Here is a 22,405-nt window from a genome sequence, read left to right as displayed (position 1 = left end):
TTATTTATTTTTATTTGTGTTCACCATGTGACAACAGGTATGACATATGTCCTCATATTTCCAATCAATAAATGGCAGATTACATTTAAGTATATTTACATTTCAACGAGATTATGCCTACTACAGGAACACAAGCTAGTTCTGTTTACAGAGAAGGTGCTGGTAGAAGTCTAGAAAAGGAGACGTGGTAGTTTTACTCATCATACCTGTGAAGAAAGACAGAATACATATATGTCTGATTAGTATAGCAGTAAATATCAGAATAAAGTTCAGAAATAATAAAGCACACTTACCTGCAGCTCAGTATCTAATGACAGCATATGTTTTTTCTTCTTTCGTGCATTTTTTTTCTACGAATATCAACAGTAGAAAGATATTGGTATGGGTCGATGGATGGCAGCTATCAGTAAATTCTCACCTGGCTATCTCCTTGTACTTGTTCAGAGCCTCCTGTGCCACAAACTGAATGAAGGCCGGGTCCTGTAGCTCCAGCTCCCCAGGAACAGAGAAGATAAGTGGAGGAGAGTTGAGGATGTTTACCTCCACCTTGGTCTCAGTCACAGAACCATTCTCTTTGTCTTGGCTCTTTGGCGCCACCTGGAGGGTGCACGAAGTGATTATACACCCACTGTCAATCTCAGTTATTGGATGGTGACTAAAATTGTTCCCACCTATCTGAAAGATGTTTCTCCACGTAGCTTGTTTGTTTATGTTTTATAATTAGAAGTATATGTGTTTGTAATGTCTAAAGGTTCCAAAATATGATTAAATAATCACAGACAGACTTGGTAAAAACTTTAAAATAATCAAATTTGAAGACTTTTCTCTCTCACTGTCCTGATCATACACACTGTTAATCTGCCTTTTCCATCTTTTCCTTCACGACTCACCATGGTGATACGGAAGATGTTTTCAGGAGCGCTGCTGTTGCTCACAGCCTCAGCCAACCAGCTGAATTCAGCGGCCATGTTGCTAAGCCAGTTGATGGTTTCCTCTGTGTGGTGCTGGACAATAGACAAGATCTCATCGTACTGCTCTTTGGATGCGTCCAGCAGCTGGTTGACCTCATCCAGCTCCACGTGCAGCTCCCGAACACTGGGGCACTCTTGTGAGACAGACGGGAAGAGGAAGAGGAGGAGCGGTCAGGTGTATGTAAAGATGTCGGCTGAGGTAAACACGAGCTGTGAAGGTGGTGGTGCTTCACCTGTGAGCAGAGCTCCCTGGCAGGCCTCACACTGGCTCTGCAGCTGCCAGCACTCTGAAGTCTGTTTGCGAAGGTCTCGGCATAACTTCCTGTTCTGCAAGAAACTGGAGAGCCTTTCCCTCCCTGCACCGGACAGAAAAATATTTAACAATTAGATTAATTTTTTTGTTGATTGGCATTGTGTTTAGATGTTCGTTGTTACACCTTAATATTAGTCAAAAGTAACAAATAGCCTCTCTGTGATATACTTTCAAATATGAAACGTCACCACATCTATCTCTGGATTTGGTGTTGCAACAGTTTTGAAGATTACAGTTGCTCTAACCCAGTAGTACCCTCCACCATGCACCAACCCTACTTTGCAGGTTTTCATTTCCGCAGCAGCTGGTATCAATTTGCACACGCAACCAGAAAATTCAGTAGTTATAGGATATATTAAAGGTCCAATATTATGCTCAATTTCAGGTTTGTACTTGTATTTTGGGTTTCTACTAGAAACTACAGGTTTACATGCTTTAATGCTCACAAAACACATTATTTTCTGCCTGTCTGAATATATCTGTATTCACCGGCTGTCTGATAAGCTCCAGTTTTGCACCTGTCACTTTAAGGCCCGCTCCCAGTCTGCTCTGATTGCAGCCGGGGAATGACTGTATCAACATGGCTGCATCACTTTCTACCGAATTATATCTATATGTGTGTATGTGTGTATATGTGTGTGTGTGTGTATAGTACATCGCAACCGTACAGAAGTACTCTAAATAAGGGCTGTGTGCATTACTCCGTGGATTGAGGGTTTTGATACTTTGACAGTATTTATATAGCACCTTGACCTGCTCTATAATAAAAAAAGACAGGGAATCTCACTTTTACAATATGGGACCTTTAAGACATATTTGGGCCTAACTTGCACCAACTCGCTCCTGCCCCTTGCCCCTACTACCTTTCTTCTTCTCTTCCTTCACTTTCTCGTGGATGTCGTCAAACGCCTGGGTCACCACGGCTCCAAACTCCTCCACCACACTCTTGCCAAAGTCAAAGAAGGAGTCCAGCACCTCCTCCAACCCCACACCCTGCAAGAAGCCTGAGTCCCGGCTGGGGTCGTAGGGATCGGAGTTGGTCTCCTCCATCAGGATGTCGCTGTTGTTCAGGAAGGCCCTCTGCAGGACACTGTCGAGCCTGCTGCTCATCCTGGAGACCAGGGCGATGCTGCGGTTCACCAGCATGCCCACCTTGCTGCTCAGGCGGTTGAAGGAGTCCTCGATGCGGTCAACCTCAGTGTCAGTGTCGTCAGGGCCCTGATTCACAAGGATGTCTGCTGGATCCATGCGAGGCTCGCGGGGACCAAAGCGCCTGGACACTCTGCGGAAGAAGTTCTCCACCTACAGAATAAAAAAGTAGTGGAGGTGAGTTCACTTTTGTGTACGTCTGTATTTGCTAAACTTGGGGTCCCAAGATGACTGGGGTTCAGCAGAAGAGAAAACAAGCTTTCTTTTTGCTCATTTCTACTGCTCTATTCTTGTTTAACAATGTATAGTTCTTACTCTTCAGACCTCAAAAAGTATTCAAATAAAATGTAAAATGTGAGGCAACCATTATGAGGCAGATTATGTGATTGTTGTGCCACATTTACCTTTCAAAGCCATATTGAATCATTGACTGTGCTACTTTCATTCATTTCAAATGCATACAGGTCATTTTACTCAATAACACGTTCCTTCATCTAACATGTTTATATAGTGTTTGAAATAATGTTATTGTTTTTTTATTTTACTTACATTCTTTTCTCTCTCTACTTTATATATCTAACTTTGAGTCTATTGTTTATTGTTTAAATGCTATATTAAACTAGGAGTTTATTGTTTACTGTATATTGTGTTACCTTCTATATTTATTTAGCTAAGAGTTTAATGTTTATCTTATACAGTGTTTCTTACACTCCCCTTTTTTCTACACAAGTGTTGTGAAAGCTGCTGGAAATTCAATTTCAATTTCAATTGATCCCTTTGAGTCAGCCCAAAGGGATCAATAAAGAGGAGTTTAAGTCTAAGTCTAAGGCAACAAATTGGATTCTAAAAAAGGGTAAGGTTTCAACTGACAATCGTACAATTTTATTATTTTTATCAGTATTTCTACAAGAGTTTGGAGGTTAAAGTCCGAGCTGTAGTTTTATACCTTGGCATGGAAGATGCCAAATCCCCTGCGGCAGGTGGAGGCGTAGAAGTTTTTGCATGCATCTTCCAAACAGGGTCTGCACTCCTCCCACTCAGACTGCAGGGAGTCTTTACACTGCTCCTCTGCCTCCTCCAGTTTTTCAGTCACCTCTTTGGCCAGTTGGTCTGCCCCCTGGTGACAGAGAGGGACACATTTTAGTATTTTTTAAATGAGCTATCTTTGCTTTCTGTCTGGCTTTCTTTATTTGAAAGGTTAATGTTGGTCTCGCCTTCTTCTTGTCGCTGCTGTTTCGGAGGGACTTCATGAGGTGTTCGTGCTTCTGCTCGTTCTTCCACAGCACCTCCCTCATCTGCTTCACCCCGTACAGAGCTCTCCTCAACTCCTCATCCACCAGCTTCTCCCCATTTAGGGACAATTCTGAGAGAGAAGAAGCACAAAAAAAACAACCTGGGTGAGATGTATACTAATTTAGTGAAACAATTTCAACAAATTTACCAAATGAGTGTTTTGATGCCACTGTTTTTACTGTATACATCAGAAAAGTGAGCTCTTAGAGAGTCTACCTTTGCTGTGTGACTGCTGATAAAACTATGGTACAAAGCATCAAACGTCCCCCTTCAAAAGAAGTCAAGTAAAATAAAGATATATTTAGATTCCTCTGTGCTGACTATAGGTGCTGACTCACCTTTTAAGGTGTCCTCTGAGACGCCTGTGGGTGGGTCTTCTGGGGCAGAATAAAGGACCCCCAGCGTCACCGCCAGAACAACCAAACCGAGCAGGAGCTTCATTATTGAGCTCAGAGTCTCAGAAGAAGAAAAAATCCCTCTGAAAGGACAGGGACAAGTGAGGTTATTGGTACGGATAAATACATTTAAGTGTGTTAAGAAAACAAAAACAACAGGTGCTATCTAATCTGGCCCAGAAAGCTAATAGGATTTGAGCCTGAGCATGATTCAACGTCAACAATTGTAACAACTGTACATGGTCATGAGCAGGTCTGCCACTTGGTGGTGCTAGACCACCAAGTGGTCTGGCCTTAAAAACACTCCAGTCATATGTCCCTGATCTCAGATAATACCTGGACCTGGAACAGATCATTTTTTAGTTGGCTGGACTACAGAGACCTCTAATAGTCCATGTGCAGTTAAAGCAGTTATGTATAAAATATATCATAAAACAGGTTATTGTTTATATGCTTTGATGAATTGCTGAATACTCTGAAGGCTTTCTCACTTTCTGGGTTCACTCTTATTTATTAGGCTCGCTTATAACAGCCCTTGTTTTGTTTTTGTTTTTTACTTAAGCAGTCAGAGGTCAACAGTGGGGAGTGAGACACCTGATAAGATACATCACTGGGCTCACCTCAGCTTCAAAACTTGGCCGGCTGTGTTTATGTCTCGACCATCTGCTGTGACATGGGGTCAGGCTACATCACAAAAGCTGAATTGTAATATTTACGGCTTCTTTCTGTTATCATAATGTGTACATCTCATTTTGCATTTGTACTGCTTTAAATTGCAAACAATTGTAAACACGCTAAATCCAACCTGTCCCAGTTAAGCCACACGAGGAGTTACACAAGTTTGCATCTAGCAGGGATTTACAGTGTACTGCATTTGACTTATTTCATTATGGGTTTAAGCTAATGGTATAATCAGCTGCTCTATTATATCCTGCTCACAACATATTTAGCTGTTGTTTATAACAGACACATGTGCATCTTTACACAAATGTATCATCCTGAATTAGAAATGCAAAGTTAATAACTGCTGTTGCAGAAACAATCACAATCCAAAATATCACTTTAAAGTACAGCAAACATACTGAAAATGTGAATTTATCAAACTAATATTCCCTGTAGTGACATCCTACCCTAAAAATACATCACGATACTAATAAAATATTCAATTTAACTCAAGTTCAATACAAAATACAAGGTTATGACTAATCAAAAAAGACAAAGAAGGCCCCAAGTGACCATCACAACATAAAAAACATACCAGTAGATGACTGAAGGTGCTTCTCCCCTGGCAGGAATAAACAAAGAGCTCTGTGTGGACAGTAGGCGTGAAGTTTATGTTGACCTGATTGGGTCTATTTGTGCTCCTTCCACTCGAGCTTCATCCTATTACAGTCTCTGCTTGATGTCGATGCCCGTTAATCCAGCATTCAACACGCTGCCAGAGGGGTTTGTTTTGCATAAGAGGTTGCTTAGTCATGTCAGACCTGGCCTTGTGTTTATACTCGGGAAACATGTATTAACATCAGCTTAAGACCAGTTCAGAAGCTAATTATACTTACATAACTTTCTGTACACATATCAGGTTATAAGGTTATATAAGTGAAGTTTTTAGTGGGTTTCTACCTCACCTGTACATGTTCTTTATTCATTTTTCATTTCTCCCTGTCTGATCTTTATGGTTTTTTTTTTTTAAATGTGCAAATAAAACAACAGGGAAGGGAAATTAAAGGCTGAATATGGAGAATGAGCAGAACACCACCATCTAGTGTCTCAAGATATAGTCGCAACAACAAAAAATAATTCCAGTTGAGTTGCCAGGTTCGTTTTTAGGTCGAGTTGCCTACAGGAGACTGGAGTCTGTTTGAGCCTGTTTGAACCCATCCCCTCCGGCAAATCGCACCATAAAAACAAGTATTAGAGGACAGTTACGTTAGCCATTACCGTTAGAGCTAAGTTAGCTTACCGATCAAGGAGAAACGTAGCCATTTTGGCGCATGTTTTAATGCCGTTTAACTATTTTATCTCAGTCCATCGAGTGAATGCTTGGCCTTTATTGACTCATGTTTTTCGCCCATCTGCAGTCACTCAACTGCTGGGACAAATAACGCAGCTGCAGGATTGGTAAACTCCATTTTACCAGTGCTAGCCTACAGTAGCTGCACCCAACAACAGATAACCCTGGCAACCCGCAATGCCGGCTGCTATTGACTGGTACAATGTAAACAGAACGTGACAGAAAGTTATTGTCAAACCCGTCAGAAAACGTGAACATATTGAATATTGAATTCAGTCTAAATATATATATTTTTAGAGAAAAGCAATACTTTTATTCTATATCCCTCAAAACGCCCCATGGGTGTATTAATTTTTTTTTTAAATATAGCTTTTAATAAAGATTCTACATATTCAACCTTTAATTAAATATCCATCAGTCATATTGTCTTTCAGTTAAAGAAAAACATATCTATCTCAAATATTGACTAAAGCATTTAAAAACAGCTGTTTAATTTGAAAAGTGTTTTGAAAAAGTTCATAATACACAGAAATATCATATCGACACATATGTCTTTATAAACTGTTGTGGGTTGCACTGACACACACAAACGCGCACACACACACGTCTTAATCCTCACGTACACAGAGGCGGTGTCGTCACAGAGGTCTATTTAAATCAAAGTGTTTCTGGTATTTATTAGAGGAGTGAATTTATCAGTGCTGGATTTTTATTGTGAACCTTGTAGTAATGAACCAATGAGATGAGAGAAGGCTGTTTTGCTGGCCCTGAGCCATGTGCTGACCTCATGAGAGCTGCTTCCTTTCAACACATACGCTTCTGTAAATATGCAGCCAGCCCATGTTAACTTAGCCCATATTTTGAAGTGTAACTTCAGTCTGTCATGTATAAATTACCACCAGCTATTCTTAGATCCGTGCCCAGGTGTGAATCCAGAGTATTTTTAGTATAAGGAAACATTCCTCTCAGTAGGAAGCTGTTTAGCATCTCCGCTCCTGGAATGTGAGGGACTCGGGGTGAAAGGGTTCCTCTGTCCCCGTCTCTTCACTGGTGCCCCATCTACCTCAAAAATGTGCCCTCTTTGAATTCTATGACCCAGAAAATAGGGTCCTCACTGGATAATAATCGAAAACAGCCAGTGTTTCAGCTCAGTCTGCAGCCTCGCTGACACCTTCAACACCTGGTTCCTATAACACTGCAGGGAGAAACGGTCTTCCAATGTTCTCCTGTGGTTGACCTAAACGTAAAACAGTTGACAGTAAAAAAAAAAGGTCTGGGGCTTCATGCACGCAAGCAAAGGAACAAAGGCAAATCATTAAAACATTCAAGTAGAACTTAAGGAATTGATCCAGGAGAAATGTATTGTTTTCTTAATCTGATGCCCTCTTTAAGTGCACTTTTAAGTTTTTAGAGAGATTTATAAACTCTGTTGTAGCAGCAGGTCCATATAACCGGCTCACGATGTGGTCTTGTGTTAAGTTTTGTGTTCAAAGCATGGAGTCCTGCACTAAAGAGATTTACAGGTGCAGGTGATAAACTGCTTTACAGAGATCTGATGATGGGATGAACAGTTAACGACAGGGAACCAATAGGTCTGAGAGCTGTGTTGAGTTTTGTCTGAGGGAACAGGATTGTTGTAAATGATGTCAAATTGTAGCTTGTTCAACTGAAAAGATCAGCATTTCCTCAGCCTAGAATACAACGATGAGCATGCAACAAGTGTGTGAGACTGGAAACTCCCAACAGTGATATCATGAGGGATATTTTTGCCTTTCAGTCAACTTCATGGTCTACAAAGAGCAGATGTTAAAAATATATATACTTTAGATTTTGTGTAATTGTCTTCTGTGAACAGGCGATGATGTGTCGGTCAATGTGTTTAATTCAAAGCTGCCTAATTAATATGTTTATATTAACAATACATCAGATGACTATGTATCATGGGAAAGGTGTCTCTTGAAGGGAAAAACCTACAAATAATTACCGTCTGAGTCTGCTGCAGAATATTTTTAGCAGCAGAATTTTCATCTATGCTGTTTTGCTTCAGTCCCGCCGCTCTCATCAGTGTTTTCAGCTGCAGCAGACAGCTGTTTTCAGTGAAAAAGCTCTTATAAACCCACCGTACCCCAAACTGTAGACAGACACAGTTAGGCACTATAGCTGGTGGTGAATAGTGGGGCGTTAAGCGGCTAAAGATGCATATCTTCTGCAAGAGTTGGTAGAGACCAAAAGACAGGGCTAAAAGAGAGCGAATATTGGACTTGGTGGCCAGAAACACGACTCCAAATGAATGATGATGTTGCTCCCTGTCTGCTGGATGTGTACATAGGCAACTAACACATTCCTTATGTCAATTTTACAGCTTGCCTCTACGTGGCAAAATAATAATAATAATGATATAGTCCTGTTGTGCAGGCTCGAAGAGTTTCTCCACTTTGGTAATTAAACACGGCACAACCTTATAGTGAGAATGTAATATTCATGTAAAAGTAATTGTGGTATTTTTATTTAATCACATATTTTAAATAAAAACTTAAATAAGACAAATTTCTATATGAATGTACTCCACTTTGTAAAAACAAAAAAAGTGCTTTTTTAAACATGTGAAGCAGAGCCAGTGTTATCAAAATAAGAATTACATCTACAAAGGAAGAAACAAACTTTAGCTTCAGGTGCTGACTCGACACATTTCCCCTCTATTCAATATTCAATATTCAATATTCAAATTGAGGTAATCTCAATTAATTCTCCATTGTCAAGAAAGTGGCTTTGATTTGATTTTAAGACCCCCCCTGCAGTATGCCATTGTCATGGGAATGCGTTTTAAAAGATGCATCAAAACCAACAACAGGACTGCTTTTATTTTGAAAGTGCCAGTACCTGTTCTTAGCCTACCTGTTAATAGCTGCTTTTCTATATTGTCCAAACACTGTTACTACTGGTGCTTATTCAGCGTGATTGGGCGCAATATTAAACACGCGCACACACACACACACACACACACACACACACACACACACACACACACACACACACACACACAGGGGCGCACAGATGTGGGAACACGTGGTTTCTCCGAGCAGCCCTACGGGCGCACCACTTCCTCTCACGTTTGGATTCCTTCACTTTTTCAGTTTCTCCGGTTACAGCTGCGGGTACCACCAGAGTGCTGAGCTGCACAGGGATACACCCTCACCTCAGCATCTTTCCAAACTACCAGATAGGCTGCACACGTTTTTTTTTTTTTCCTCTTGCAACTCCTACTTGCATTCCCTACTTGCAACAAAGTTCATTCCCCCTTTTTGCTGCAGCATCTGAGGTGCGTGCCCGAAGTTACCTGCGCTGCGTAAAAAGTCACGGATGGAGCTTTGAATTCTTCTTCTTCACTGCTCCAACAAACAGTGGATATTCTGGGGATACGCGCAGATCCGTGGCGCCGTGCGCTCAAAGGGAGCTTTTTGGGCAAATGCCATTGCGATGCTGTGGATGTGACTTCAAACAACAGCTTCCCGACGGTAGAGTCCTGTAAAACACAATGAAAGGTAGGCTGAAATCAAGCGAGGCGCTCGCCGCCGTTTCATTTACGATCACTTGATCTATTTTCTGCTCGTGCAACATTCCTCTCGCGCTCTCTTTGTCACTTTTCTGCCTCCTTCTCGCAGCCTGAGACGTGAGGAATGCGTGGGCTACAACTCGCGTCTCACATCTGGTTTCAATTAGGGGACTCTGCTCCGGATTGTTTTGCATCTGGTTGCTGCTGCACATCAAACACTAGCCTACACTGTCAGAACTATTCACAACAGAGGCCAAAAAACATGATTACAGCTTCACCAAGAGAGCAAGTGTTTGATCACTTTGCGTTACTAATGAAATATAACATTGTTTTTTTTTTTTTAGTGCTTTATTTTCCTTTTCCCTTGCTCTTGAAGACTTGAAGTTTGATCAAAAATGTGTCAGATGAAGGAAACACTGAGCCAGGCTTAACTCAAAGTGCATCGACAGCTTTAATGTGGTAAAAAGAAAGACTCCAGCGGACACTTCACTTGGCTTTGAACACATTACACGGAATATAGGAGATCCAGAAGTGCATGACTCATGGTGGTCAGTGGCTAACAACTCATGGATTAAATAAAGGTTCACTTTAAGTTTGGCCAGATGTGAATCTCACATGACCTGATGTTTTGAACGCTGCTTAATAAACATCACGCATGTCATTCTTACCTATACTCATGGTCCATTCTAACATCATACAAACACTGTGACTCCTGCCACCCTGTGGTCCATCACAATACTAACACAGCGCTCTGCATTGTGAGCATGAATATGAACAACTCTCAGCTCAGTAGATCTGTGATGTAACCACCATGTTGCCCACTTTCTGTTGCTACTGTCGTTCCAGCAAGAGGTAATGGGACTTAACATAAACACCATTATGTATTAGTTGTAGAGGACTGTAGTGGGAGCTTTTATTTCTTTTGTGTATTTGATTTATTCCAGATTTTTTTTTTGGGGGGGGGGGGGGGGCTTTAAATACGTGCAAGTAGACAGGTATACTAGCAGCTGGCAGGGTCTGCTGCTTTTCACCAGAGGCAGCAGGAAACATGTCTTCTTAAGTATTTGTTTGCTTGTTTGCGTAGGATGGATATACCGCAAAATACAACACAAAGACTTTTAAGCTTGTTTTGATAGATTATCTTATTCATGTCCACTTAACTTGTATTTTTCTGGAACTTCTTGTCCTCATCAGACATAATTTATTATTATTATTATTATTATTATTTTAGTTAAAAAACAAGAAAAAGACTTCATATTTGTTTTTCAAACTGCAAAAACTTAATAAATGATCAACGGAACTTTGCCTGAAACAGTTGGTAAAGTTGTTTTGATTATTGACAATTACATTACATTACACATTGCCATTACATTACACATTGCCATTACAAAGACAAATACTAACATTTTACAGGGTGCAATGGTGATTTTCATAAAGAAAAAAAGTCATATTGTGTTATTATGTCATTTCTCCCAGTGAGCACTTATTTGGAGGCTAAAAGACGTGTAGGTTAAAGCTAAGATTGGTCAGAGAGTGAGTTATGGTCACTAGATTTCACTTACTACATTCCAGCGTGAAGCAGATGCTAAATATAAATTGAAATAGTCATTGAAATGCTGTTTAACAAAGAGTTCTTTGTGATTTAGATGTTTAAACACTGTTCACTTTTCATCCAAATTTAGCCAAGATGATGCTTTCACCTGCAAATACACCCCCAGATCAGTGCTCACTGGAATCTACTCCTGTGATGTTGAGCAATCCTCCTCAAGTATAATGGCCCCATGCTACAATATTCCTCCCAAAAATACTAATTACCCATCATTCATTCATCTTCAACCGCTTATCCCGGGGTCGGGGTCTTGGGGGGTACTAATTACTCACTTATCTTATTTAAATTCATTCCGTTTTCAACCCCTTTGGCAAAATATGATCAACTCCATTTCCCCAAATGGCTGTTAAAAAGCCAGACAGACTTACGGTAACATTACCATTGTAATGGGACACATCATGCTGCTTAGAAACAAACAGGAAACAACGTATCGGGGGTATTGGGAAAGTCAAATTCCTCAAGTAAGATGTGGTTTCAGAATATTTACAACTGTTTATCCAATCAAGTCTAATCCAACTTTATTTGTTAAGCACTTTAAAACAACCAAAATTGACCAATGTGCTGTACAGAAGAACAAATAAGTCATAAATAAAAGACATAACAGCTCACATGAGGCGCAAAATTACATATAAAACACAACAATAAATGAAAAGACATAAAACATGAGTAAAAAATAATAGCCACGCAGTAAAAGCAATCAAAATATGAAATTAAATCAAGTAAATAAAGTGGACATCTTACTGGGTGTCAAAGGCCACGGAGAAGAGATGGGTTTTTAAGAAGTGATTTAAAAACAGACAGAGAAGAGGCGTGTTTAACGTGCAGAGCGGATCGTTCCAGGTCATGCAGGAGATTGTTTAGATCGTTCTTGTCACCTCTTAGCTCTGCTCTCCATCATGAGGAAGTGGCTGTTCTCGCTGCTTTAAGCCCCAGAAACAGTCATTTCTGGACAGTCCTATCGATTAAGCTCAGGCTCAGGAGACATACGGTACAACATGAAAAAGCTTTCTTCATTCACCTGTACTTCTCTGACAGACAGCCATTGCTCTCAAATCCAACATCTCACTGCTTGTGACATTTCATACGAAGTGGGGGTGTTTTTTCCCCAAAGATGTTCGGAACATGTGGAGTTTCTTTATTTTCACTGGCCATGGAAGATGACAGAAAAAAAAAAGCTTTGAAGTCAACAAGGGTTCTTTCCCACAGACGTAAGAGCTGCTTGAGAGGAGACGAAGCTCGGGGCCTGTCAGGTCATGGATGAGAATAACCCTACAGAGTGAAAGAATAAGAGTTTACTTAAAAGATCTGAGCTGATCTGAGCGAGACAGGGTATATTTATGTGTTTAATATCAAGCACAAAGAATGGCTTCAGTGGACTGAAACACGGGTGGAACAAGTTCTGTATCATCGTGGCCATAAAAGATTTGAAAAATGAATATATGCAACCTCTAAATGTTCGACTTTGGCCTTGGAAACAGTAACTGGACAAAAAAATAAAGTGTAAATAAGTATCAGCTTTTAGTGGAGCTTTCAACAGCATTTCACAGTCTTCATCAGCAGAAAACTGAGCATACTATCTGCCGATGGAGACTGTTGGGCTCTAGTGAAAAAAACTTGTAATTGGACCTTGACATCAGGGTTTTTGTGTCTGTTATTAGTCCTTCAACCTTGGCATGCTTTATGTCCAGAGGCTTTGCTCTGGGTGTCTGGATGTTAAGATAAGACGAGGAGTTACACGAGATTGTTTCGCCTCCTCCAAGGTGGCGTGATTATACGGGATTCTGTATGGCGTGGGGTATGAGCACTGTATAAGGCTGAGTGCATGTAATGTTACTTGGAGTTTTTGGTATACCTCCTTATAAGAGCTTCTCCGATCCGATTTGTGTTAAATACTCAAGTAAGGACAACTGAGGCTCATCGATTTAGTCTGTTATTCATCTCAGGGAAATTTTCCGCATTCACAATTTGAATTATTGCAGTGGATGTGTAGACGTAATCATATGATGTAGTGTCCCAGTCTCTCTTTGAATGTATTATGATAAACTTTCATCCTTCATAAAATCTTTCATTTGTAATAAATCCCTTTATTTCTCCTTCCCAGACGACTTTGCTGATGAGGAGGAGGTGCAGTCCTTTGGTTATAAGAGGTTCGGTGAGTATCAAGTGACTTCTTAAATTCCAGCTGGGAACTTTAAGGACCACCTTCGCTGGTTCATATCCCTTATGGCACATCAGTGATGTCAGTTCTCCAAATGATTGTATAAAGCATATTTTCTTTAAATACAGTAGTTTTGCTTGGCTGTAATCCACCTATAATAATCCACAAGGTTGAAAGAAGGCCACACCTCATTTCCCAGAAATCTACGCATTTTTGGCTGCTGCTTTCATTTTTAGTTCTGTTATAACAGCGGTGGGGTACATGGAAAGGGAAACCGCAGCATCCTGGGTGTTCCTGACCAGTCGTCTGACTTTGCAAACTTATCAGCATCTCAGTGTACTTTTGTTTCACTTAGTACATAATAACTTGCTCCAGGACCAAGAAAATCAGTCTCCAAATGGGCTTGCCTATTTCCCTTTCTTCTAATGTATCTGGTTCTCACGTCAAATTTTTCCAGAAAGGTTCATAATCTCACTCACTCATCAGGCAATAAAAATGATACCCAGTAGCCAGATGTTGATAACTCCACCAGCTGTGTGCAGCACATTCAAAAATGTTACATTAACACATTCCTTGAGTTCAAGCGACTCTCCTGACACCAGCCTCAGTCCTTTCCACCAAGAGAGATTTTAGCAAAATATGCAAAACCTACTTTTGAAAACTAGTCCAAGGTTTTTGTTTGAGATATTTAACAGTGTCTTTAACTGTTACAGTAGGTTTTAGCGTCAATAAAAAATATATCATGTGCCTTAAAGAGATAGTTGGGATTGGGAAGTGGTGTAATATGAGGTGCTTATCTATAGTCCATGTAAGTCAGCAGATGGGAGTACAAACACAGAAGCTAAGAAATGTTAGCTACGGATTGGAGTCGAGAACCAGTTCCAGCTGAGAACCGGTAACACATTGGAATCTGAATCAGAGCCGTATGCCTCCGACCTTTTTAATTTATTTTCTGACAGTGGTGTGGAAACAGAAAGGAGTCTTGGCGGAGAGGAAGAAACGATCCAAAGCGTGGTGTTAGTAACGTTAGCACCACGCAGGCAGCTTTTTTAAACTGAAAACCTAAAGAAGAAAGAAATCTGGACTAACATTCTCTCATTTCATCTTCACTGTATTCAGACCGGATGATAAAACAGTTGTGTTGATGCTAAAAACCTGTTTAGGCCCACTTTCTTTCCACACAGAAATCTCTTCTCATCTTCCACCTATAAAACAACATCAGTTTAAGTGTACGTTACATTCAGAAGAATATGTCCGGCGCTTTACATTGCCATCAGGCAGCTCTTTCCCACAGGGAACTGATGCTGTTATCTTTGCTCTCTTCAAAACCACCAGACTTCTTTGACATGAACAGTCATTTTATCTTGCAGAGCACTGGAATTCCACCACTGCCTCTGCTGGTTATTAGTTAGTTTTTCTTATTGTGTGACTTTGGTGAATCCAAACCAAACTAACCGATCCCAGTTTTTATTTTAGGTGGCTAAAATATGATCTGCAGCACCGTAATGCTATCGTGTGTGCCCAAGTGTCCTGGAACTTGGTCCCTTCATAAGTGATAATACTGCCTAAATCCTTTTTTGTAGTTTTTGCCTTAAGCTGCTGTATTTAATTCTGTGTCTTCCATGCGTAGCAACATATCATATTAATCACTACTCATACCTTTTCTTTATTTTCTGTATTATACACCACCCATAATACATTCTTCTTAAAGTCACTGTGTCCTACTGTTCCTGGACACTGTTGTTTTGTCTTTGATAGCAAAGCTGTGAAGAACCACGACTTCAGTGTGATGTATTCATGTCTCTCAATAACTTTCTTCTGCTTCTGTCCAAGAACAGAGATCAAGTTTTAACACTTTGAGAGGAAGTGGTCACACTGGTCCCTCTTTAGAGTATATGTGTGTCACCCAAACGCTCGGCAGTCATATGTCAGGCAGTGTGGGTGCAGTAGTTCACATTGTGTGTCATCACGATAAATGCATACATGTCTCCGTGCGTAACCCTTGAATGTGTTTGTTTATTCAACTTTCTTCACAACTAGAAGAGAGTTTGGATTTTCTTACTTCCAAACCAAACTTTTTTTTAAGAATATGTGGGATTCAGACAAGATTTACTGTACACATATTTATTAAACATCTGTTCTTTTGACTCTTGCTGCTTGACCTCTGGCTACTAAGCAGCTGTACAGGCGTTAGGGTTAAAAGGACACTCCAACAAAAACTGTATCTGTTGAGTATCAAAGACTCACTGCCTGGAGGCTTGAAACATGTCAAGACGTTCATAGAAACAGATTTTTCAGAGTTTCTTTTAAAGGAATGGTTCAACATTTTGGGAATCACACTTAGTCACTTTCATACTCAGAGTTAGATGAAAAGTTCTCAGTCCGTTTTTGGCAGTTTATCGTTGGCTTCATTTTCAGCACTGGAGGTTGCTGTTGGTACAGATGAAAGAAACCAGATAAAACATGTAAATTAGTGAGCTTTAGAGGTACTACTAAACATATTCTGTAACTTTGGACAGAGCCATGCTAGCTGTTTCCCCACTGCTTCCCGTCTTAATACTAAGCTAAGCTAATTACCTCCTTGTCCCACCTCCAAATTAAATGCGCAGACACAACAGTTAGTGGTATCGATCTTCTCAACTCACTCTCCGCAATAAATAGAGTGAGAGTACTTTCCAAAATGTTGAACTATTCATTTCACATGTCATCTGTCTGTGGCTTCCACACATACGTGTGCACTGGCAGAGAAATATGTTCACTGTGTCTCGTGTGTCCTCCGTACGGAGAGGAATGAGGTCCTTGACTCATTTTGACATCTGCTTTCCACAAGAGGTCTATTATCCCACCGAGAGTATGTCCAAACCTGAGAAGTTGCTGAGCCACTTCCTGTATCCATACTGGAAGTTTATGCAGTCCAAACCTATATACTCAGTGGAGAGAGGTGGAGAGGGAGGCATTGTGGGCCTTCAGGGTTTATGCTCGGTCTGTGCTGTGTCAGCAAAGTCTTAAAGAGAGAGAGAGGGGAGGGGGATCTTGAGGCTTGAAGAGAAAAATACATTCGCAAGTGTAGAAGATTTCACAATATGTTTCATAGTGTTCCTCAGTGCTCAGTTGTTGTTTCCGCCTTAATTTTAATATGCTCTATTTGTTTCTGATTTAAGGGGGATACATTTGTCCACAGTTTTATTTTCGGCCAAGGGGTAGCATTCCTTGTTTGACTTATTTTTGGGAGCACAACAGCAAGTGGTTTTAATTTACAGGGACTTTATTACCAGAAAAGAATGTTTTCGGAATGCCTGGCTGTTACTTACAACCCCCTCCAGGGCATGCATGCATGTAGTTCGTGTTCAGTCGTCCTAATGAAAGATCATCCGCTCGTGTTTTCAATAAAGAGCGGAGTGATTTGGAGGAAGAGAGGGAGAAAACATTAAAGGATTACAAAGAAGAAGACGCTAACAGCAGGGTAACAAAAAGAGAGACGGATAAAACAACACAGAGCTCTGCTGACTTGACTTGTTGTTGATCTTATCCCAGACCTGCAGATCTGCAGGAGCGGTCTGTAACTGGTCAAAAGGATGGTGGGTCAATCCCGGATTGACCAATGACAGGCAGGCGGGAATGCATCCCAGACACAGCACAAATCACTGAGTCCCAGCAGGGGCCAGCGTAAAGCATGCCATGAGGATTTCTGCTGAGAGTGTTAGTGGGGGTGGGACCGGGGGGTTGTAGGTCAGTTGCAGGTCAGCTGAACAAACCCCTGCACTCAAGAGCAGCTCTTTGTTTAACACTTGTCTTAACACAGTCGATAATTATGGCTCAAATGTAGACGTGATAAGAATAAGTATGCTGCAACACATCTTACCAGACCTAATGCAAGTCAGCAAGTCTTCTGCTGGGATATAACTGCACATGCAGCCGAACATGAGACTGACTGATCATGACACATAAGTGGATTTGTTTTCTGTATTTCAAAGTTTTGTTTTGTCAAGTTTTTTTAAATCAAATCTTAAATGTTAAAGATTTAATTTAAAAATAACTAAAATTTCCGTATCCCTACAAATTACATTTTTCTGGTGGGCAGCTGAGGCTCAGGAGGTCGAGCGGTTGTCCACTAATCAGAAGGTCGGTGGTTTGATCCTTGCGTGTGAATGTTTATCGCTCCTGATGAGCATAGTAGCCTCTGCCACCAGTGTACCAGTAGTACACAGTAGTAGGTGAATGCTGTAAAGTGCTTTGAGTGTTCCCTAAGAAAAGCGACTTATAAATGCAGTCCATTTACCATTCTGTCATAATTTATGTCTACTGCCAACGTTGGGTACCAATGCAGGAAGTAATGTGCCCTTTATGTACTGAGACAGACGGTAATGGTGCGTTCACACACACTCCTGTCTCTCACGTGCATGTACATATTTCATTTTCACCTACTCTGAACGGGCAGTTAGTTTCTCACATAGCTGCTGTACTGGCACACAACAAAGTATATGTGGTTAAAGTCATATTATCAAGAACTAGGATGTTGTTCACCCCAACAATCAGCTTAACTCTATTTAGTTTTTTCATGTCGTTTTAGTGGAGTACCTAAGATATATGGGAAGTAAAAGGTGATTGGTTGTCCCGGGTGGTTAAATTAAAGTTAATTTTGTTATTATTCAACATTAGTAAATAAGTGTGTGTCAATCTGCAGTTGCGTCATTGCGTCATTACTTTTTCATATATGGATAGTATTTGAAACAGTCTGAACTACTGCATGGCTCTATTTTTTTTATCAAGCTGGGAGATGAAACTGGGTTCCAGCTGCCTCGACCACCATCTTATCTTTATAGCAGGCCCTTACATAGAGTACAGACATTGGTATTCAGATATTAAAGAAGTAGCATCCCATGGACTTAAAATGTTCATGAAAAAGGATTTCAGATGGAGTTGCAGTGGAGCTTCTGTCAGTAAGCGGTATCATATTTTGCCGTAGTTAACTTGTTTTGATTGAGGTCGACCTAACCACCTCATCAAACACACCACTCCATGCTACGTGTCCCGAGGGATAGTTGGCCAATGGTAACGACACGCCGGTGACCAACTGTCATATGATAGGGTGTCTTCTTTCACATAATGGATGTTTGTTAAGCTCTCCTTTCCCAGCAGGTTTTTGGCTCAGTCACAAGAATAACACACACAAGTATTGGAAGTGTCTGACTCCATTTTCTGTCAACAAGTCTCAGATAGGCAGCAGAAGCTTTGCATACGGCTCAGCGTCAGTGTTACTTAGTGGAGGTCTTTTGGCTCCAGAGAGGGCCAACATCAACCTTACTGCTTCCTCTCTTTGAAAAAACGGCAGAAAGCGAGAATGAAAAATGTGTATTTTTCTTTGTTCTGCTGTAAGTCACAGTGCAGCTCACTATCCGACTCTCAGACCTGACTGTGTTTGTTGCTCTGGCTATGATTATGTTGGCCCCACACCAGTACACCACTCACTGTTTTTTTTTCTAATGCTTTAGTACTTTACTTTTTGAGATACTGAAAAATATCTCTGTGTTGTGCAAAGAAGCCAGCCATGTTGAGTTTTTCCATTGACTCAGCTCTCAAGTGTTTCAGATGACCGTTTCAAGTCAGGCATGTGTTTATTCACATCTGTACTTCTGCTGCAAAGGAAAATATCAGAACCAACTCAGTCTGCCTGAACTTTTAAGGTTTGCAGGATGAACTGCATGTGTTGACTGCACAGATTTTCTTACTCGCTTCTTAAAGTATAATCATGTAGATAGTTTTGGTGCCAGATAAGAAGATTTCTGACACTACTCCTATTCAATGGAGGTGAATGAAATTCCATTTGTGGAGCTTGAAAGCTTTAAACAATTATCTAAAAAAATAAATAGATAAATACAACAGCGTCTCCCCACAAACAGTGTCCTGGCAACTATCTTTTTTTTTTCCTGTGTGGGGAATTCACTTGAATTTTACCTGATAAAGTGTTTACATGTGTGCATGATGTTTTAATTACTACCTACTAACACCACTGTCCATCTGAAAATTGTTGACAGCAAGGACTGTGAATTAAGCAGAAAAATGAGGATACTGTTTCTTGAAAGGGATGTTTTTGGTGAATTTTAATTATTTTCCATTTTTCATCAGCCTACTACTGAAGTGTCTTTTTTCCCCACCTCATTTTTCAGTTAGACATTGCGTCACGTTGGCTGTTTTTTATGTAATTTTAAGAACACAGAAGCTCAAAATTTGTCATGTCAACCAAGATTTAAAGGGTATCTATTTTGCTCATTTTTAGGTTCATACCTACAGTATCCTACGCATTTTATGTTTCTACTAGATCCTGTTTACATGCTTTAATGTTAAAAAACTATCAGATTATTTTTTCTCGTACTGTCTGTCTGAATATACCTGTATTCACCCTCTGTCTGAAACGCTTCATTTTAGCGCCATGTCTCTTTAAGCCCCCCTCTTGAAAAAGCCCACTCTGCTCTGATTGGTCAGAGTTTCCAGGTATTCTGCATCAGCGATCTCTGCATTAATGCACTGTCATTGCAGCCGGGGAATACAGCACTGTAGCACCACTTTCTACCTATATATAGTATAGTTGTGACATCCCAACCATACAGAAGTCCTGACGGCTTGTTTAAAGAAACAGTTTCTGAAAACGGGCTGTGTGCATTTCTCTGTGAATTGTGTTTTGATACTTTCACCGTATTTAAATAGCAAAACAACCTGCTTTATAATCAAAAAAGACATCTAAATCTCACTTTTTCAATATGGGAAGATATATTACATTGATTCTCAACAAGTTGCATACATTGTCAAGTCAAAAGCTTGTCGCTATTTTTCTGGCTGTGGCACAGAAAGATGACTTTCCCATTTAAGTTAATGATGTGATTAGTTGTTTTCTTTTAAACTATGGAAACAGCTGTCAATGAGCAGCAACAGACCTATTTGAATGAATTAACAACTCCACAACCTATTCTCACAACCAGGTTTTTGTAGGTAATCGTACGAAATGTTATGTAAACGCTGCACGAAAAAAGACGCTGGTGGCCCAATAAAAGAAGCCCAGAAGTGGTCGGTGACAACAACGGACCAAAAAGGCATTATGTGACCGATTTTAGCCAACAAAAGGTGACGGTTAGGGTTGGGCATGAAAACCACTTGGTTAGTGAAAGTCCTGTGTTTTAGATTGCATACACACACAATAAATATGTGTAACACACAACTGCGCATTACTTTTTGTTGGTATATGTACGAAAAACTGCATGAGACCACCCTTAACTGGAAATGTGGGTAGCAATTCTGAAGCCATGAACCAGGCTAATTATTTAATGCTTTGAGAGCACAATGTTTTGTTCCGTGGCAACAAAATCTCAGAGGTGATGTGTCGAAAACCTCAGCAGATGAAATTAAAACAGTCTGCATGACTAGATAGCACCAGCAGTAAGTTAAAGAAAATGTGCTTATGTGCTTTGGACAGGTGGAATATGTTATCTGTTGATAAAATGTCAGTTTATTTAATACATTACATAACTTTTGACAGGAACCACAGTGCAGCTACACTGGCCTGGATTTGCCGTAAGACCCCCCTCTCTGTGGTCAGCGTCTTACCCCAAAAGTAAAGCCAGACTTGGCTGGACGGCTGGCTGGGTCCACACTGTGTGGTTTTATTGGCTCTACTGCGCGCTTGAAAGTGTTGTGCGGTGATGGGATGGACTGCAGTGATGATCATCAGGCCGGGTGATGATGATTGCTGCTGATTCAGTATCTTAAGTGCTTCCACGGCGGGCCACCCAGGAGGCGTGACCACATGAAAACCCAACTGCACAGATGGTTCGTGGACTCTAGTGTTCAACTTGGCACCCAAGCAGTGGTTTTGGGTTCACATGCCTGACATAACCCGCCTGACAAAATATGTCTCTCTTTATTTGTGTTCATGTTGTTGTGGTGCGGTAGAGATTAGAAAAAGTCAGGCCTTTTGATTGATCTCCCTGCGTCTGATTTATAAATGTCTTCCAAGGCACAAATAGTTCTATGTGAGGCTTCACTGTGGCAGCTGTTAAAAAATATTTCTCCGGACTAACATGGTTACAATTATAGATGTGTTTGATATATATCACACTTATATAATCTACATTTAATAAATAAATATAATAAATCAATTTTATATAGCGCTTTTCTCAGTACTCAAAGATGCTTTACACATTAAATAAATAGACAATCAAACAGGAAGCACGTTAAACATTTTCCCACACAGAGTGCTGCACGTAATATACCGTATGACTGTTGGACAAAAATGGGTTCTTGAGAAATTATAGCATTAGAGGCAGAGCACATGGCTACATGTTGGTTTCAGACAAAAAATCCAACATCCCGTAAATTATAGCTTTACGAGACCCTCTTGTGCACTTTACCTAAACCTGTAAATGACTTAAACCACTGACATAAACTGTTTTATATCTAATGTGGGTTTTTTATCATTGAAGTGGCCAATGCTTGTTCCATGTGGGTTCTTTTATAACCATGTGTTCATGTGTTGGCAGATAGCGGTGGTGGCTGGGTCCCAAAACATAGGACTTTCAACTGGGGACCGGAGTTCGTTTCCCGCCGTTGTTTGTGTTTTGGAAGTACTATACCAAACAATGAACACTTTTTTTAATTCTAACCAAATGGTTTTATGCCCAACACTAACCGTCACCTTTTGTTTCCTAAATGTAACTGTAGCAGTCCACCTCCTGTAACTGTTTCATAACATTAAATATAAGGTCATATTTCATAAGATTCCATACAAATGTTTGTGCAAAATGTTGAATGCCTTTAACCTAATATTAGCAATGAAGAAGCGCACTTACACTGGAGGGGCCAGTAGGTGCTTTTTATTATTGAGATTGGATTCTTGAGCCAGACCTGATCAGCTATTGGTTGACAGGACAGTTTAGCTCTCTGCATAACTGTGCACACC

The 22,405-nt window shown here is 40.5% G+C and overlaps 2 protein-coding genes across 2 annotated transcripts in view; one reads left to right on the top strand and one right to left on the bottom strand.

The window, feature by feature from the left end:
- Positions 1–73: 73 nt before the first annotated feature.
- clul1 (clusterin-like 1 (retinal)) lies at positions 74–4,195 on the bottom strand. Its single transcript, XM_083929107.1, has 8 exons — positions 4,065–4,195; positions 3,648–3,796; positions 3,380–3,550; positions 2,148–2,586; positions 1,205–1,327; positions 891–1,105; positions 419–597; positions 74–206 (listed from the first exon to the last, which is right to left on the bottom strand). Exons 1-8 carry the CDS (start codon positions 4,165–4,167, stop codon positions 194–196), a joined length of 1,392 nt encoding a protein of 463 aa, XP_083785233.1. The 5' UTR covers positions 4,168–4,195; the 3' UTR covers positions 74–193.
- Positions 4,196–9,289: 5,094 nt separating this feature from the next.
- The window catches only part of colec12 (collectin sub-family member 12), a 31,734-nt gene continuing 18,618 nt past the window's right edge, over positions 9,290–22,405 (top strand). Inside the window, exons 1-2 of the mRNA XM_083928847.1 lie at positions 9,290–9,677; positions 13,399–13,449. Coding sequence (XP_083784973.1) covers positions 9,671–9,677; positions 13,399–13,449 — 58 coding nt within the window. The 5' untranslated portion in view covers positions 9,290–9,670. The remainder of the gene's footprint in view (positions 9,678–13,398; positions 13,450–22,405) is intronic.

Source organism: Echiichthys vipera, assembly GCF_963691815.1.
Source record: "Echiichthys vipera genome assembly, chromosome: 15".
In the NCBI taxonomy this organism is placed as follows: Eukaryota; Metazoa; Chordata; class Actinopteri; order Perciformes; family Trachinidae; genus Echiichthys; species Echiichthys vipera.
This window is presented reverse-complemented; position numbering and strand designations above follow the sequence as displayed.

Bases quoted from the DNA above. Each gene is read 5' to 3' on its own strand.
- clul1 (XM_083929107.1), bottom strand. From the start codon at position 4,167: ATGAAGCTCCTGCTCGGTTTGGTTGTTCTGGCGGTGACGCTGGGGGTC. The intron at 1,328-2,147 runs GTAGTAGGGGCA...TGTCCGGTGCAG, and splicing joins GAAGGAAGAGAAGAAGAAAG to GGAGGGAAAGGCTCTCCAGT. The intron at 1,106-1,204 runs GTGAAGCACCAC...CTGTCTCACAAG, and splicing joins CCAGGGAGCTCTGCTCACAG to AGTGCCCCAGTGTTCGGGAG.